Source organism: Pseudomassariella vexata, assembly GCF_002105095.1.
Source record: "Pseudomassariella vexata strain CBS 129021 chromosome Unknown BCR38scaffold_2, whole genome shotgun sequence".
In the NCBI taxonomy this organism is placed as follows: domain Eukaryota; kingdom Fungi; phylum Ascomycota; class Sordariomycetes; order Amphisphaeriales; family Pseudomassariaceae; genus Pseudomassariella; species Pseudomassariella vexata.
In genome coordinates this window covers 486,187-504,473 of record NW_024467957.1, presented here as the reverse complement: position 1 = coordinate 504,473, position 18,287 = coordinate 486,187, and the positions used below count along the sequence as shown (strand labels likewise).

The 18,287-nt window shown below is 53.7% G+C and overlaps 4 protein-coding genes and 1 non-coding gene across 5 annotated transcripts; 2 read left to right on the top strand and 3 right to left on the bottom strand.

Moving 5' to 3' along the window:
* Nucleotides 1-2,335: 2,335 nt before the first annotated feature.
* BCR38DRAFT_332692 (uncharacterized protein) lies at nt 2,336-3,421 on the top strand (the record flags this gene model as incomplete). Its single annotated transcript, XM_040855175.1, has 1 exon — nt 2,336-3,421. The coding sequence occupies one exon, from the start codon at nt 2,336-2,338 to the stop codon at nt 3,419-3,421; it is 1,086 nt and encodes a 361-aa protein (XP_040719564.1).
* Nucleotides 3,422-5,566: 2,145 nt separating this feature from the next.
* Nucleotides 5,567-5,669, bottom strand: BCR38DRAFT_t46. The gene has a single exon. It is a non-coding gene; the product is annotated as a tRNA-Thr (tRNA).
* Nucleotides 5,670-6,129: 460 nt separating this feature from the next.
* Nucleotides 6,130-6,702, bottom strand: BCR38DRAFT_334393 (uncharacterized protein; the record flags this gene model as incomplete). Its single annotated transcript, XM_040855312.1, has 1 exon — nt 6,130-6,702. The coding sequence occupies one exon, from the start codon at nt 6,700-6,702 to the stop codon at nt 6,130-6,132; it is 573 nt and encodes a 190-aa protein (XP_040719563.1).
* Nucleotides 6,703-8,206: 1,504 nt separating this feature from the next.
* BCR38DRAFT_480790 (uncharacterized protein) lies at nt 8,207-9,904 on the top strand (the record flags this gene model as incomplete). The annotated part of the gene is made up of 5 exons (XM_040863312.1): nt 8,207-8,479; nt 8,589-8,904; nt 9,087-9,232; nt 9,314-9,747; nt 9,889-9,904. 5 exons carry the CDS (start codon nt 8,207-8,209, stop codon nt 9,902-9,904), a joined length of 1,185 nt encoding a protein of 394 aa, XP_040719562.1.
* Nucleotides 9,905-10,117: 213 nt separating this feature from the next.
* BCR38DRAFT_405316 (putative polyketide synthase) lies at nt 10,118-17,716 on the bottom strand (the record flags this gene model as incomplete). The annotated part of the gene is made up of 4 exons (XM_040857953.1): nt 10,118-10,969; nt 11,065-15,578; nt 15,755-17,410; nt 17,545-17,716. The coding sequence occupies 4 exons, from the start codon at nt 17,714-17,716 to the stop codon at nt 10,118-10,120; spliced, it is 7,194 nt and encodes a 2,397-aa protein (XP_040719561.1).
* Nucleotides 17,717-18,287: the final 571 nt, after the last annotated feature.

Below are 18,287 nucleotides of genomic sequence, written 5' to 3'. Positions count from 1 at the left end.
CGCTCGACCTGCCAAGCTTATGAAACTGAAAATGGCTTCATTTTTTGGGCTTCGACGGTGAGAGTATTGCCATGTGACCAGTCGGCAACGAAAGCCTAAATGCTGCGTAGTCGGTAGGGGATCAAAGATCCAACCGACCCATTCCCAACACATGTCAAATTAACAGTGAATCTCTCGTGGGATATCGCCTGGCGTCTATTCGTACAGTTGAGCCCTTTACTACAGTTGTAACGGCTGGCTGGTTGCTGGCTGGTCGACCAGCTGAAGACCCCACGGCAATGCAACATGGGCAGGGATGGCATGTCATCTCCACCCTGGTACTTTTCGAAGATTCAATAGAAGCTTTCTTCGCGTCCACTCAGACGAGGTCTTTCGATGAAATAGGCAACATGGTTGTCGGAGAGAAATCGGAGCTGGAGCGAAATAGTCGGTAAGAATATTGTTCATTTGTCCCACGAAGGAAGTAACGGCATATTAAGAATACAGGAAAAATCGACAAGCCAGCGGGCCGTCAGGTCCCTTCCAAGAATGAAACGATGACGCTTGGCCAGAGTGGCTTCCGAGGCTGTGAAAACAGACGAACGCTGATTTGACTGTTGATCGTTGGCCCAAGCCCCAAATCCCACACACGCCAGGTCATCGAGACATGCCACAGCTGACGAGCTTCGGATCACCCGGCGAAAAGGATTGATTACCATAATATGAAGCAGACAATATAATATCCAGTAGCATCTCAATGCCAGCCCCGTCTCCCAGGTATGACTTTGTCACGGTCAATCGCACATGCCGACAGATTCCTGTTTTATCCAGGACCCTGTTTGTCCGCGTTAACGAGCGAGACAACGAGATTCAGGCCAATTGTCTGAGGCCACTGATTGTGGTTACGGTTACAGCGCCTCCGTCAATAAGTCGATGAGTCTCCACTGCCTTTATCATTTCAGCAGAGCCTATCACCTATTGGGGCAGGCCATTCCAGCCTCCAGAAGGTCGATGCACGTCTTGGCTTGGGCAGCTTGTCAAAATGATGACTGGAACCAGGGGTAGCTGTATTAGCACGCCCGGTCGCCCAATCCTACCTAGGCATCTGATTGTATAACAAGTCATCGTGCCGACGCCGATATAACCTGGCCCTTAGTACATCTGGGTTATCTTTGGGTCGTCGTATGACTAGTCCCAACCACCGCATCCTCTCTCACCGCGGATGCCTCGCCAGAAGAGACAATAATTGTGCCTCCTGTGCCAGAATCTTTGATTGAATCAAGCTCTATTTCGCTCTCTAAATAACAAACTATCGCGTGCTTGGGATGCTTTGCGACTTCAATCAGACCCGGCTACCGAAAGAGCTGATGCGCCTCCGACAAACAAGCGGAGCCACCGAGGTGAACAGGCCGTAAAAAAACGCCAACTCATCATCCAACCAAGAGTCATCTATTATTACTTACGTCTCTTGGTTTTCTTGGATATCTGATCTAGGCGCGACATCATATGCGACTCGTCAGAGCCCAGTTTCCACATCGCCGGAACCCGCCTGCATTTACGTGGCCGAAACGACGGAAATCGGGGCTGTTCTTACGTACGAGAATCCAGAAAATCCATTTAACCCCTGGCAGAAACACACCCAAGTCACCAATAACTCGACGCCCAAACACGCAGGCCCAAGGTCCTTCCGCGTCCGCATTCTGCCTATCCTCGCATTTGGGTTTAGGTAGAATTCGTACGGTTCCTTACGGCATGCCCCGCAATACCCTGCGGACCTGACTGCATCTCAATTATCAATAACAGGGGAGTGCCAGGCCGGCCTCCGTTTCCGTTTAAGACCATGATCACCCCCAGGTCTTTTCTCTACTCGCGCCAGCAACAACAAATAAACCCGCGCCCTCCCTCTTCCACCCCTCCGACTTCTACATTGAAGCAACCACAGTCGGCCTCATCTCCGAAACGGAAGGATGATCGAAAAACGAAGACTAGCAGCCCATCATCCAAGCCTGCGAACGCTCCTGCAGTTACAAGTCACACAGATGCCCTGGTGGGAAAGCGTGACGAGCCACCGAACAACTCCACAAGAGCAACAATGACGGCCGGTGTACGACACGATGCGCCTACGAGCGCAGTGCGAATACCAGTCAAAACCAAGCCAGATACCGCCTACACTCACAAGGCGCGACACCACCATGTGGAGGCCCACCGGCGGCACTCTGCGGCAAGTCAGTGGCGGCGCCAATCTCATGACCCTGACGCCGTTGCACCGTCTGTAGCGGCTCTTCTGGCCGTCACCAGCATTCCTCGTCCAAACAGACGTGCAAACATGCATCGACAACCGCCAAACGATTCGCGCATGACGGTCGACTGCATCATCCCTCGGTCTCAGGTGTCGGAGAAGGAACTGAGCCAGGAATTGAGACTCACATCTCTGAGTCGCAGCCCAATGGACATGTTATTAACCCCCCCGGAGGATCTCCTGGATGAGGATGAGGATGCGTCGGTTACTAGCGACAGCGCTCTCACGTCCACCTTGTCCACGCGCGAGGGCTCCTTCGACAGCTTACCGTCACTAGGCAACTCTTTCGCAACAAGCACGGCGCCATCAGTTGATAGCCCCTGGACACCACGAATCAGAAGGTTCAGACAACCAAGGAGATCTCTGGAGCCTGTATCTTCTCCACCCGGCGAACTGCCAGACCACCCGCTTTCTGTCGACTGGAAGGCGGACGTCGACCAGGTCGAGTTCAAGGTGTTTGACCCGTCAGCAGCTTCGGCGGAAGAGCAACAGGGCACTGTGTTGATGCCACTGAAGACGGCTTTCAAGTCAAATTTGACCTCATCACTTCGGGCATTGCGTTCGGCTGCCCGGTCGCTTTCGGCATTTACTGCCTCATCTATACCGGCCGAAGATCTCCTTACGCGGTCCATCCTGACCAGCGATCCTGGCGTGCCATTTACCGACGAGAGGCGCCCGCCTGTGTTGGAAGAAGAGCCTAATGAGGCTATGCGTCGCTACCTCAACCCGACCAGCAGCGCAAGGCTTGATTTACGGACAGGAGGACCGCCGCAGCCACGCATCTACACCGCATCGATTCAAATGCAAACGTACAAGATCCAGAAATCCAAAAGCGTTACCGCCACGGCCAACCGCCCAGCTGCTGCTGCAGCAGCAGCAGCAGCACCGCAACCGATCCCGAGAGCACCTGCGCCCCCCACCTTCCCACCTGGGCCGAGACAGCGAGAAATTCGCGAAAACTCGGATTTCATTCGCATTGCCGTTATGGAACATCTTATGCGCAAAAGCGGCAAACTGGACGATGCACGTGAAGGCCATGCACGGTGGCTGCTCCCCCCTCGAAAATCGAGCACGAAGCCTTACGAAATTGGAGCCGACGGCGTACCCACACGATGGGTCTCCCTCACTCTGGAAGTCGTCTGAGCTCTCCGGCAGCAGTGTGTTGCGGAATCCGCAATCGATACGACCGCGGCGACGGACTCGCGTCCGCCTAGATTATGTTGGTCCGACATATATGGGGCTATCTCGTTGCTTACATTTCACTCTTGGCCGCACCCACTAGAACTGCGCGCTTGCGAGAAAATTACTCGACGAAACCGTGGCCGGACCGTGGCCGGACCGTGGCCGGAATGATGCTGCCACGCCAAGTCTCCTATGGTGGACTGCGGAGCATATTGGCGAGCCTGAATTGGCGTTTTCGTCACATACGCACGCAAATGTTGTGAATCAAATCCGAGTGCGATCAGGACCGCCCCATGCTAGCCCAATCTGTTGGGTCGCAGACACCAATGAATCTGCATGTGTTCATTATTCGCCCAAAGCCGAAATCGCACAATACAACCTGCGCCCGACAAAGGATCCACATCGTAGCCCTACAGGCATATGTGGCCGGCAGCACACGTAGAGTGCGTTCACTTCGATTGGCGTCGCTCTAACACAATTATTATGAGCCACATCGTTAAGGCATTTATGATGCCGCGGCTCCGCATTCAAAGCCAGGGTACTTTCCCCAACCATTCGCCATCCAACAATCGCATGATTGCAGTGGATTCCAAGCATCAAAACGAACCATCGATGCAGAATTTGGGCACAGCAGAATTTTCTAGCCAGTTTCCAGAACCAGGGATTACGAACCCCTTACCCACGGACCAATGACCACGGACGAATGAGCACGTACGACAACCATCCGAGTCGCACCCAAGAGCGTGGTTCGAAGCAGACTTCGGGCGATGCGTCATAAGAGGGGTGGATTAAGCACGGTACCCTCGGTGCCTCATGTCGTCAGGGCACACACAAGTGGGATGACGATGACAACCCCCCTGACTTGCCAGTTTGGCGAGGAGAAATTCCCTACAACTCATCATTGCAATACGCTATCCCAGAAACGAAGAAGCTGAGCATTTGTCACAATGCCGAAACGGACTTGCCTTACCGTTTGGCCTCTTATCATTCGACAACAGCAACCCATGGCGCTATTGTCTTTTCAGTTGGGCCTGAATGCATTCAATCACGTAGTCACACCAACTGTTCCCATTACCCGATAGGATCCACCCCGTCCTTCAGTTTTCATTGCCCCACGTATATTCCCCTGCAATACCCTTCTGCGTTGTTCAATTTTTGCTAGGGAAAGGTTTTTTTTGGTGTTTTTTTTTGGCTTCGCATGATACCAACCTTCTTCTCTGTTTATTGCTCTCACCGCCCTGCCAAGGCATGCACATGCATAGGGGAGTCACATGGGAATTCATTATCGGTGCATTGGGGCAGGAGCCAGAGCCAGTAGTATCAAAGCTGGTTGGTCGGCATTGGGATTGGAGAGCATTTCACAGCGTTCAAGTCTTGTGAAGGGGTCTAACCGCATTGACCACCTTTTTGCATGCACCCCCATTTTGCAGGGTCTAACTGAATCAACCTAAATACTTCGTCCATATTATTTATATACAGAACATACTTAATTTAAGTGTCCGAAGACTTTTTTTTTTTATTTTTTTTATAAATACGCCGTAGGTGTTAACCCTCGGTACCTCTACAAGTACTCCCTTAAGGGGCTATAGATGATATAGCGGGCCCTTAAGCCGCGTCGGGCGGTTATACAGGTAAACTTGTAGCCAAACGACTACTAAACCTCCTGTCCCTCCCTAAGTCTGTGCTACAACCCCTGCCTGAACTACTGATAAGTGTGGTAATGTGGCACTTAAATTCGTCCTCAGGGGTGGGATGCTGCTGATGTGCAGAAGATGCTCGACTATTTTTTGTCGCGACAAGTCGTAGTATCTGCTATTTGGGGTTCTCGTCGAGCGTATACATCTCAACCATACGCTCAAGTGGATAGACCGTAACGTGGTCTAGACGCTCGCAAGAATCGCTGCGAGAGGGGGTCCGATAAGGGGTCGGATTAACGATTCGAATTCTGGACCGGCTGTCGAGTTATATTCCGCCGACGTAGTGCTTGACGGTCGACTGGCTAGGATGCTTATAATCCTAAACTGCACCAATCTCCCTATTATCGCTAGGTAGGCGAGGTCAACAAGGTGGGCAGCGCGCCGTAAGGGTTGACTAAACCCCCTTGTGTGTCAGCTGCGGGATTCGAACCCGCGACTCATCATCGACCCAAGTGGGTGAGGCTTAAATTGGGACTTATCTACCAGCGAAGTGACCAACTACACCAGCCGACGTGTAGGTGTTACGCTTTGCTTTGACTGCATTGGAGTGTGGTGACTGGTCTTGATCAACCGCAATGAGGAACAGAGCCAGTCCTTCTCTTGGAACTCATACAAGTTCTCCATGAGTATTCATTTCAACTTGTCACGGTACTTGACCAGAGCTGAAGCCAATATCAGCGGCAGGAGCAACAGCAACGATAGTGCCCTAAGGCAGATACCATAGTGCACAGGCTAATTAGTCTTAAAACCAAAGCGCGCATACTCTATAAGCTGGTCTAAGGGAATAGCTGAAGAGCCGTCGTCTCTCTAGGCGAATGTTATATAATAAACACCTAACCATGCACCATCCAAATGCAAATGCAACCAATCAAAAGCATGAAAACTCCGTCCATTGCAAACCAAACCGTCCCTATGCAATCCAAATGAAGGTCAAACAAATCTAGATCTAGAAAACACAACCACCAAAAACACTCATAGCTTAAATCCACCAAGAGGGTTAGGGTTCTCAATAACCTCACCACCCTGCACAGCTGGAGGAATGACCGACGTCCCCGTCTTAGCCGCCAACTCCTTGTGCTTCGCCAGTGTAGCTTCCGCACTTTCGAAGTTCTGGTTAATCACACCCACCATGCCATTCTGGCAATGGGCCCCCGTCTGCTGGGCGCAGTAGTACCAGATGGGCTTCGAGGCGTCCTCCACCACGATCTGGAACACATCCGGAGCTTGGCCCTCGGAGGTGGCGAAGTTGAAGCCGGAGAAAAAGGAGGTGGAGGGAGAGTTGGCGAGGGGCTGGCAGGGCTCGGCGAAGGAGGATTGAGCGATGCTGTGGTTTTTGGGAAGGAAGTGCCATTCAATTATGTCGCCCGCGGAGGCTACCACATTCTCGGGGTCGAAGCGCAGGCCTGCTAGACCGGCAACGACGGAGTGGGTCACGCCTGTCAGGGAGACGGTGCGCGAGGGGTGCGAGGTGGAGGTGGAGGTGGGTGCGGCGGAGATGACGCCGGCGGCGAAGAGGAGGGTGGTGAAGGTCTTGGTGGTAAACATTTTTGATATGGTTTTTTTATTGAAGAAAATCTGGCTCACTTGATGGAATGCGAAGAATCCGAAAATGCTTGAATAGAGAGTGAGGAAATAAGGAAATAAGGAAATGGAGGACAGTGTATTGTTTGTTGATGTGTAGATTGATGCTAGATGGAAATATCAGACTTCATCTGGGAGTTCATCATCTTTTATACACCATTTTCCGTCGTCTTGCCTCGTGGAGGCAAATTACCATCATCGAAGGATGCCCTCATGTCAGTGTTGGCTGCTAGCGTCAGCCCCATCATCAATGTTGGCCCGGTGCCAACTAACATCAAAACTGAAGTTCGTTCTCTTCCCGTGCTGCATCCGCTCTCGAAATAACCTGATGGTTTGTAAACATCTCGCCCTTTTGGAGGGTGCGGTTTCTATTAAAGCTGCAGCACAGCCCGGAAACAGATGGCCCCATTACTGCCCTGTAAGCGGCTGGCTTGCTAGGTCGATAGTGAGCGCTAAATTCGATGGGCGGGCTGTGGAAAAGATGTGTGGGGATTGGCTAGAACAGCGCGCTTGCGCCTCTACAGACAAACAGTTAGAGGCGGGGTTTGGCTGACAGGCGCGAGCAACGACGATGTTGGATGAGACGGACAAGATTTCGAGTTAGACTCAGCCATGAGAGGTCGCGTGCTCGGGACCGACGACTGACACAGATTTGGTGTATTTTGGTCACTATAATAATAACGAATGAGGAACGGTTAACTCCCAGGAGACCGTCATCAAGCTGCTTATGAATCGGTCAACTCCTGCCCAACATTGCGCAAGCTTGTCATTGTTAGCGCTAGATGTTTGTGATTATAATCCACAGGATCGAAATGTCAGCCGACTGCAGTTTCGTTTTCTGAGGCGTGAGATGTTAATCACAAAGACGAAGCACCATTATCAAGTAGCGCTTCAGCCCTCCTGCCAACAACTTAATGCCACCAGCTCGCCGTGTAAGGCCCGCAGGCAAGAACACCTGACACTTCGTTACCTTGTGAAAACTCGCACAGTTATCAAACACAACTGGTAGTTGCCGCAAGATATTAAACACTGGACTTGCCTTGTGCACAAGGGACGTCGCTATCGATACATATCATACCGAACTTCCATACTGAGTCAATACAGCTTTGGAAGCTGGATTGGCTACGGTGCACAGGCCACATAACAACGACATCACTGTAATACCTTGGGCCGTGATGTACTTGACAGCGGCTTTATGTTAAACTCTATTTTGTTGATACTTAATTGTACACCATCTATTTGCATGCTACCGTTCACCAACTTATTTGTCCAGTATGGCATTCTCAGAACCACTTTTAAATAGCCAAGATGTCCTTCTGCAGCGTACGACGAGCTAGCGAAGCTGATATACGACATAAAAGAGTTTGCTATCAATTATCATCACTACTACACCGATATTATTGAGCAGCGGCACTAAGAGAGGTTGAAATCACAACTGGAAACCCTGATCCCTGGAGATATCACACACATGTCGTACGAGAAATGCCGTCGTGGCCAACACTATGAGAACCACGATCCAGAGACCAAGGTCAGTAAGATCATCTCAGCCTATGCGAAGAGCAACGCCGTCAGCATCATCGATATGGATAGGTTCAGCGGCGAGGAGGTCCTAGACTGCTTGCAGGCCATCTATAAGGTGCAGTACAAGACCTTCGTTGCCATCGTGACGACGCAAGTGATTAAGCAGCAGATAGCCCGGGGGCTCGAAAAGATGTTCTCGCCGCTGGTCGTGGACAACGAGGTAGAGACAATCGCTTCGGAGCGGCTGGCCACCAAATGGCGGAAGTCTTCCTGGCAAACCGTGCTCAGAAACTGGAGAAGGGCCGCCAGATCTTTGAGGAGATAATTAGGACGCAGTTCGCCCTCCGCTCGCGATTCCTCTAACGCACAAAAACAACGACCAAATCGCTTACTTCTTCCACCCGGCCTACCCTCTGCCACACGACCTTCTCTTCACCTTACCGTGTGTTGATCCGGCCGGCGCGAGCGCGCAACCCACGGGTCTCCACCACACCGCGCTCCTCGCTTGCCAGATCATCGCTAACAATGCTTTCGAATCGGGACAACTCTACTTTGACCGCCAAGGTGCGCATGCCGTGTTGGAGCGTATCCCAGCACGTGCGGTCTTGTGGCCGGGGGAGTATTTCTTCGTCGTGAACTCCGACCGTAAGTCTGCCCTCCTCGCTCTCCCTCTGCCCATCCTCACTTCTTCCTTCAACGCTCGAATCCAACGCGCGCGCTGATATGTCTGCTAAATGCCAGCTGCGTACTGATACCCCGTTGTGCCGAGCTTCCGCGACTGGCAATCCCCCCACGGCCGTATACCTGACGCCTGGCCTTCCCTAAAGACGGATCCCTCGGCCGCCACGACGCGACGCTGCGCGCGCTGACGAACTACGGTTGTGGCCTCACCAACGCCCATATTGTGCCGGAGGAAGAAGGCGAATGGTTTACGCAGAATAGCATGTCGCGGTACGGTGTGGATATGCGCGACGTAAACGATTCCTAGAACATTATCCGCCGGAGGGCCGACACCCATCGTTGCTTCAACCGGTTGTTCTCTATCATCCCGAAGCCTAAGTTTGTTCCGGTTGGCTCGGACGCCTCGTCTTCCACTACGAACCCGGCGTATGTCCCGCGCGTCTTCGGGACCAATATGGGAGAGTTCTCCGGCCTGTACCATAACACGCATTTTCAGTGCCTCGATAACACTAACCGCGAGTTCATCTCTTCCCGTCTCGCCTGGACTGTCTTAATGCTTATGAAGCCGTTCGTACTCATGGACATACAGCGGTCTATTATACGGTGTCAGAGCAACCAGGGAGCCGGCGTCGAATGGAAAGTCGAAGACTTGTCGGGTCCTACGCTGTCGAGCCTCTACGGGGGCGGGGGATTGCGGAGTGTCAGCCCCAAAAAGCGAAGCCGGCAGCATGTGGAGGATTGCAGCAACGTCGCCGACTCGGACGAATGGTACGACAAGGTCTTCGACGACGGCAGGGACGAAAACGCGTCCGCCGCTTGCATAGTGATAGCGGGGATGAGATCGTTAACAACACCCCGCTCTCGAATGCGTCGATTTCGTCTACAATCTCGACACATAATACCCCGTCCCCAGCTCCCCATTCTTCACGGAACTCACACGAAATCAAGAGTTTTCCCGACTTAATTCACTTCTGTTGTAGATTAAAAAGCCATGCGTTCGTAACGTTACTAAGGCTATGCGTAGTTATACCTCGATTACGAAAGGCCCTATTAAGCTTAGATATTTGAAGTAAAAGGAAGCGAATACTAGGCGGGATAGACGTTTTGAAAGTCCTAGGACTAAAATCTCATCTCCTAGAATATCTGTTGTACCCTACTATCTCCGTTTAAGCCCGGCCTATTCCGAGATGCCTGCGTTTTTGCACACCTGCGTCGCAAACTTGGTGATGGTTAAGGTCGCAGCCAGCAGCTGCTGGAAGGGGATATCCATCATGTACTCTTTGAAGATCCAGTTGCGGAGCTCAGCGCCGATCATGCTGTCGATGCCATAGTCCGCGATGGACCTAGCGTCCGGCTCGAACTCATCCGGACTCAGCAGCAGCATCCGAGATAGCTTGCTGATGAAGTGCTCCGTCAGTAGAGCCACTGCCTCAGTTGGTGTTGACGCCGCTTTTGCGGTTGCCAAGATGCTTTGCCCCCCTGCTGCTGTACCGCCGAGATTGTCCTCCTCGCACGACTTCATGTCGTGGACGACGTGGCTGAAGCGTGCGTCCTCGAGCCAGAAGCTGTCGGATGCAGCCGCGTCACTGATGGCCCTTCGAAGCTTGGAAGGATCGAAGCCGATTACAATATGATCAGGGACACGCTCCTCTGCTTGCGAAATTACGGCGGCTTCAAATGCTTCGAGTAGCTTCTCCTCATCAATTCCGTACATGCCTTTGCGCTTGAGGGACTCTTCTAGCTCGTTGTTCTCGGCTACGACACCAACACCAAGAACCATGGGCAGAACAAGCGATGTGGCGGGCAGTTGTGCAGACCGTCTGTGGCGTGCGAGCATGTCGAGGTAACTGTTCGCCGCAGCGTAGTTGCTTTGGCCCGGTGTGCCGAGCGTTCCTGAGATGGAGCTGGTCATGATGAAGAAGTCCAGCGGAGTGCTCGCGAGAACCTTATGGAGGTTTCCGGCGCCCAACACTTTTGGTTCAATCGACGTCTTCCAGTTCCCGAAAGTCATGGAGTGGAACATGCCATCCTGAAATCACGCACGAGTTAGTATCTAGATGATTTTCTTTTCCTTTTCTTGTACGTCTGCCATTTTTCTTGGGATGATGAGTTCATGAGACTTACTCTGAGCACCATGGCAGCATGGACGACACCCTTGATCGGATGATCAGGAGCCACTCCTTGGACCGCACGAACAACGTCAGCCTCGGAGGTTGCGTCACCCCTCACTACGTCCACAACCGCACCAGCAGCCTCGATATCGCTGACAAGCTTGGATGCTGATGCGGAGTCAGCACCAGAGCGAGAAAGGAACGTAAATCGCCGTGCGCCAGATTCCATCATCCAAGATGTCAGACTGCGGCCGAGACCACCCAGGCAGCCAACCAGAAGGTATGTGGCTTCAGGATTGAATCTCAGTGGCATTCTGGCAGGTAGCGTCTGTATGATTGGTGTCTCAAGTGAATCGTGCAGAATCACAGGCTTGGCTGCTCCGAAGGCAGTTGAAAAGCCTGAAACAGCCTGGTCGAGATCGGCGAGGTTGGTTGGCTGCATCGCACCGGGAGCCACGATTAGTCCCTCTCTAAACATGCTTACAACTTTCTGGAGTAAGGCGGACAAGATGTCAGGATGGGTCTCGTAAACGTCCAGCAGGTCGAAAGGCATGTAGCTTGCACTTCGCTGCACGGGAAGAGTGTCGAGTGCCTTTCGACTCAGCACGTCCTTGCGACCACCATCAATAAAGCGACCAAACCGAGCGATGCTTCTCCAGGCCTCGCGAGCATCACTCGGGCTCACATTTCCAGTACTGAAGACGACATCAGCTCCATGGCCATCTGTGAGCGTTTTGATGTACTCCGAGACCAAATCGTCCTCTGGTCTGATGATGTGTTCGGCGTTCAAGCCCAGGTGACTCTGAAGGAACTGGACCTCTTCCTGCGTTCTGGCCACGACATAAGGAACGGCCCCACTGGACTGCGCTATCTTGACCGCGGCCGCACCACTGGTACCTGTGCCGTTCAGTACAAGCACGGTATCTGTCTCCCTGACCCTCGCCAGGTTCTGAAGCCCATGTACTGCAGCGGCGTAAGCCATCAACGTGCTGACGGCCGTGGTCATATCCTCCTTGGCTTCCAGTTTGTGAAGCAACATGATTGGAACCCTCTGGTGACTGGCGAAACGATCCGCATGGAATCCGACCACCCGATCACCCACTTTCAAGTTTGTCACGCCGGGCCCTACCTCCTTCACAATGCCGCCAATTTCGTGGCTGAATGTCGTCGGGTAGTCGGCCCCAGTGATGACGCGAAATCCCTCACTCGTCAAGCCGCTGCACTGGACCTGGACCTCGACGTAGCCAGGCTTGACCGGATAGTCTTTGCTTACTATTTGTTCTTGGAAAACCACTTTGCCCTTCTGGATCACACCCGCAATGCGGTCTTCTGGGGAGACGGCCATCGGCTTAGTTGTCTGTAATGGACCAAAAAGACCGTTCAGAGCTTGAGCACGAATAAGACGGCTGATGTAGGTATGCACGCCGGAGAGCACGACCTCGCGCTCAGGCGACTCCTCTTTGATAAGCTGCTCTCGGGTAATCCTCCCGATGGTAGCGGCAAGAAGTGTTGGCTCGACTGTGTCCAAGTCGAAGTCCAGCGTCCTGAAATCCAGAGACGCCTGTTCCGACGTGATGGCTCTTACCAGGCCAGAGACCATGGCGTACTCGGGTTGCTTGCCATCGAGGAAACCACCGGGCGTAATCCAAAGAATTGAGGAAGCCGAATTGGCAATGTTTTTGATAGCCATTATTTCGTGCTCCGTCACTGTCAGCAACAGGGGTTCGAAGACGTCGTCGAGTATGATGAAGTGCTCCGAGGTGAGTGAGTCGGCACAGTCGCTCAAGCTGCACACGCCAACTTCCCAAGAAGAAGCTTCTAAATGTTTCTGGATCTGCGCGGCAACTTGGCATGCTTCCTTGCGGAAAACCAGACTAATCGAGTTGAGTTCGCCGGGCACAAACTCGTTCCCGTGTTCACTGGGAGCTGTGTTTCGACCCATGGTGGTGCCGGAGCTGTTGTTGAGGACCGAATCGAAACTGCGGAAGCCAGCTTTGTGAAGCGCCGTGCCGATCGCAGGGGAATCCCAGATGGCCTGTCCCCCTTGCTTGAGGATGTCACGTAACTGGGGGAGGATTTCAACTGCAGAGGGCGTCTTGTTAGTCGTGATGAACATGTCGGTGGATCCCTGCTCAATGGATTGAGCGTCCACATCCTGATCCGTGTCAAGCTTCACGACTTGGGCGTTGCGATACTCAGCAACGGCTGCCGTGGCTGCATCCTTCTCCTCGTCGGAAGTAGCGACAATAGTGTAAGAAGCCCGAGGATTCTTCTGGAGGATGTCCAGTGCATGTCTAAACCCGAGCTCAAGAATATTTCTGTCGGGATATTTGAATAGAAACAAGTTGGCCATGTCGGTCGCCGTGAGGCCTTCAACGTCGGAATCCGTCTTGAGGGTGTCGAAATCGCGCTCCCAAGACATCTCGCCATAAGGAGCTTCCTGGAGCGCGACTTCTGCTTTTTGGGGCACAGCAGCCTCGTAGCTTGTGGTGCGTACGTTAATGACTTCCATGACCATCTCACCGTCCTCTGCCGTCATTTGTACGCTGTTCTCAAACGCTCGGATGCCGCGTCGGTCGACCCACGCATAGGCGCTTGCCCTGCCGTCTTGGAGCTGTGACTCCGTTGGGGGCCAGATCGTCACCTCGTCGACCTGGATGGGCACAACACCACAGTCCATGGCACTTGTGCGACCGCTATAGATGGCTGCAATGCTGAGCTGTAAGGTCGAGTCGACCGAGGCCGGATGCAAGACGTACCGCGACTCTCCTAGTGATTCGTCGACGTGCTGCTTGATGTTGGTCTTACAACTGGCTTCGTAGTGCTTGCCATCGAAGCGGATGTCGTCCATATCCTGGAACGTGGGGCCATAATCGAAACCGACTGCTCGCAAAGCGTCGTTCCAGGCCTTGCCGCTAGCGCGTTGTGGGAACTGAGGCACCTTTCTTTTGGCTGCCTTTCCCCGAGGGCGGGTGTTAATGCTAATACTTCCAGCCATGTGCTCCTTCTCCACATTGTTGGCATCAATGGAGGAGACGCTAAAGTCATACCATGTTACCTTGGTGTCCGCCTCGCCATATACAGAGGGGCGGATGTTGAATAAGACTTCGATTCCGTCGTCGTCGTCGGGCGTCACGAGAGCCTTCTTGATGGACACGTCTCGCAAAACGTAGCTGTCGATCTTTCCCACCGGCTTTTCACTCAGTTCGTTGAGTTGAGTAATGGCTTCGATGGCCATGGAGAAGTAGCCAGCTGCTGGGAACACGGCTTCGCCACCGAGAGAGTGGTCTTTCAGCCATGGCAAATCGCGAGCTCGGAGGACGTTCCTCCACGTGGGTTCGGCCAAAGAGGACCCAATCACGACTTGACCCAGGACATCGTGGCGAGGGAATTTAGGCAAGCGCTGCTCACGACTGCTACGGGCTTCCGCCCAGAACGGTCTAGTGTAGTTCCACTGGTAGGGAGGCAGATCGACGATGACGGAGCCCTTGGTTGAAGACGGCTTGCCCGTAGACGAGTTTTCCTCGATGTAAGCAGCTGTGACGCGCTCCATGTCCATTGGGTAGCTGCGAAGGAACATGTTGCCCGCAAGCTTCAGCAGCTGGGCAGCGGAGTCGGTTCCCCGCAACAAGGTTGACAGGTACTCGGGCTTCTCGGCCTTCAGCTCAGACTTGATCTGCTTGATGGGCCCATCCATGGCCGAGTGCGGGCCGATCTCGATAAGCAAATCAAGATTGGCGAATTCCTTGCTCGTCAGGATGGTTTGCACGGCTTGGTTGAAGAGAACGGGGCTCCTCAGGTTGCGGCTCCAGTAAGCATGGTCCAGCACCGTCATCTCGGGAACGACAGCATTGGTGACGGTGGACACCATCTTGGCTGTCGTCGGGGTCGGCAGGTCAAAGGCCAAGTGCGACTTGGCCGCACGGACAAGCTTCTCATACTTGTGCGAGACGGGAGCCATGTGATGCGAGTGGTAGGCTTTGCCATTGGTCTTGACCATGCGTGCGAAGATCCCTTTCGCATCTAGCTTAGCCTGGACCGTCCGTAGTGCATCGGCGTCACCACTGAGGGTCACACTCGCTGGAGAATTGTGGCAGGCTACCACTACCTTGCCGTGGGAATGGGCAAGATATGACTCGACAGCTTCCGCGCCAAGGCCGACAGCCATCATGGCACCGTCGGTGTCCACGTCTCGGGTTACCTTTCCACGATAGTAGGCAACGGTGATTGCCTCCCGAGCCGAGATCAGACCAGCAGCATATGCTGCAGCAATTTCGCCTGAGGAGTGGCCGACTGTTACGACGGGACGAATGCCCCAGAATTCCAGAAGCTGCACGAGGGCAATTTGGATGGCAGTGCAGAGCGGCTGGGAAAACTCGGCATCATTCACTCGCGAGCTTTCGGCTGGCTCCAGAAGCACGTCCTCCATGGACCACTCCGGACCGTCGTTCAGCTCTTCGAGGGCCATGTCCAGTACACGGATGGACTGGAGGAAGCGGGGGCAGTACTCAATCAACTCGGCACCCACTAAAGAAAGACTGAGTCAGCGAGGTGATTACTACTTACGGGGATGAAAGCGATAACTTAGGAGTTCCAAGTCATGTCTCAGGAGCAACAACCATTCCCCAAGCCACTCCGCTAGGCTGTTCTTACGCCTGAGACATACCGGAATGGGGAAGAGACAATTTTCCAAAATTACGTACTGCGTGCCCACTGGGCGCCCTGGCCCGTGAAGACAAAACCCACGGTCCGGGCCGTCTTTTTCTCAGCAAAAGTAAAGGACGAGGCCACGTTGGCGAAGGCTTCATGGAGGGTGTTGTGATTAGCGACAGTAAAGGCCTTGCTCGAGAGCACACTACGGCGATTGGCCAGTGTGTATGACAAGTCGAGCAGGCTGTACATATCGGCCACGCGGCCATGGGCGTCGATGTTGCGCTTGAGAGTCGCCTTGTCGTGCGCTGCGAAGGGCAGGAGGAAGGGGCGTCGGCGGTGCAGGGCCCTGCGTGGTGCCTGCGACTTGGCCGATGACCTGGCGGCGCCGTCGCAGTATTTGTACGTCTGCCGTTCTCGAAGCATCGATCCAGCCCCTTCGACGATGACGTGGGCGTTGGTGCCTCCGTATCCGAAACTGTTGATGGAGACGCGCCGGACAGGCAGGTGCTCGGGAAAAGGAGTCGGTTCCGTGACTACTTTGACGGCCCAGTCGTTCCACTTAATTTTGGGATTCGGCGTAACGACACCTCGTGTTGGGGGGATAATGCCACGCTCGACAATAAGAATTCCCTTGATGAGGGCAGACAGACCGCTAGCGGCTTCGCTGTGGCCAATGTTTGTCTTGACGGCACCGATCCACAGCGCATCGTCGCCATTCTCGGGCTTGCGGTCCTTGTTCATGGCCATAGAGACGGCGTGGACCTCGAGCGGATCGCCAATGGCAGTGCCAGTGCCGTGGCATTCGAAGTAGCCAGTCAATCGCGGATCGAGGTCGCCTCCTCTCTTGTACGCGTGCGCAATGACGTCGGCTTGACCTTCGCGGTTCGGGTGTGTGATTCCCACGGCTGGGACTTTGCCGTTGGAATTAACGGCACTCGATCGGATCACGCCCCGGATTGGATCGCCGTCACGAACAGCATCCGAGAGTCGCTTCAGGTAGACGGCGCCTACTGCGTCTGCACGTCCATACCCGTCGGCACCCTCGTCAAAGGTGTGGCAGGTTGAGGTTGGTGATAGGACACCCAGCTTCGCCGTGTTCATATGTTGGTCGACTGTAATGATGAGGTTGACGCCACCCACGATGGCAGCTTCGGCCTCCTTGTTTCTCAGGGCGTTGCATGCATTGTGCAGAGCATACACAGACGACGAACAGGCCGTATTGCAAACGATGCTAGGCCCGTTCAAGTTGAAGATGTGACTGATGCGGTTGCTGATAATCCCCGGATCGACACCCGTAGCTGCCAGACTGTGGCGGAACGAATGTTCCTTGAAGGACATTTGCTGCCAATCGGCTGTGAAACTGGCAGCAAACACGGCGGTGCGTGAACCGGAAATGGCATCGAGCGTGATGCCTCCGGATTCCAAAGCTTCGTACACGACCTCAAGCAGTTTGCGTTGTTGCGGGTCCATCCACATGGCTTCGATGGGGGTGATGCCGAAGAACCCCGGATCGAAGTTGGCCAAGTCGTCGTTGAGGAAATAGCCCCCCAGTACGCCGAAGCTGCCCGGGCGGTCGTTATTCTTGTGGTAATGGGCGTCGATGTTGAAGCGCGAGGCGGGCACTTTGGGTGTGTTGCCGGTTTTCTTGTTCATCATCATGTCCCAGAAGTCGGCGGGGGATCCGACGTCTCCGGGGAGGCGGCATCCTGACTTCGATTAGCCTTGGTTCGCCTATGTTCTGGGTTCTCTCTTCCTCTCTTCTTTTCGTCTCGTCCCATTTTTTCATTTTTTTCTTTGGGGGAGAGCGAAGGGAGAGCGAAGGGGGAGCTGTGTCACTCACCCATACCAACCACGGCAATTGGTTCCAACTGATCATGAAGCGGCTTCTCTGCATAGCCGGGGAAGGAGGAGACAGGTGGGTAGTCGCCGTTTACACTGGAGCCGCGGCTGAGGTCTGGGGTGTCGTCTTGTGAGGACGGCGAGGCCGACCTCGATGTCACCAAACCCGGCATCTTGAAAATCTTCTTCGTTATCCTGGGTAACTATTTGGACAACTGTTTGAGTTTGTCTGGTAGATCTGGTTAGTCCGTTCCATCTTGAATCCGGATCCTCTCCATTAATCAAGTATTTGTGCTCGTTTCCAACCATGTCAGGTTCTGAGTCTAGAATCAGGGTCTTTGTATGACGCCGGTCCGTGGAATCCGTGGCACAAACTTGTGAGTCCCTGCATATGCCCATCCAGTCATGACATGGTAGGCTGAAGCGCTCCGGTGCCGCCTCTCCTGTGACTATACTTGTTGCCTAATGGATATGAGGCCGATAGGTCTACCCCTCTCGGTCTTCCTTGTACTCCCTTCTATAGGCTCGGAGCGACCACCCCGAATAGCAGACGCTGCACTCCATTCCTGCATCCAACGGCCGGACGATCCATCTGACTGTACGCTAGATAATCTCACCTATTCTGGAAGGATTTGAGCCCCACTCGGCAGCGAGGATCGATTCAGCTCTGACCTGAATCCAGATTCATCCAGGCGGTCCGAAAGCCCGGTGTAACATCGCGTCGGCGCGCTCGCAGCGTACCCC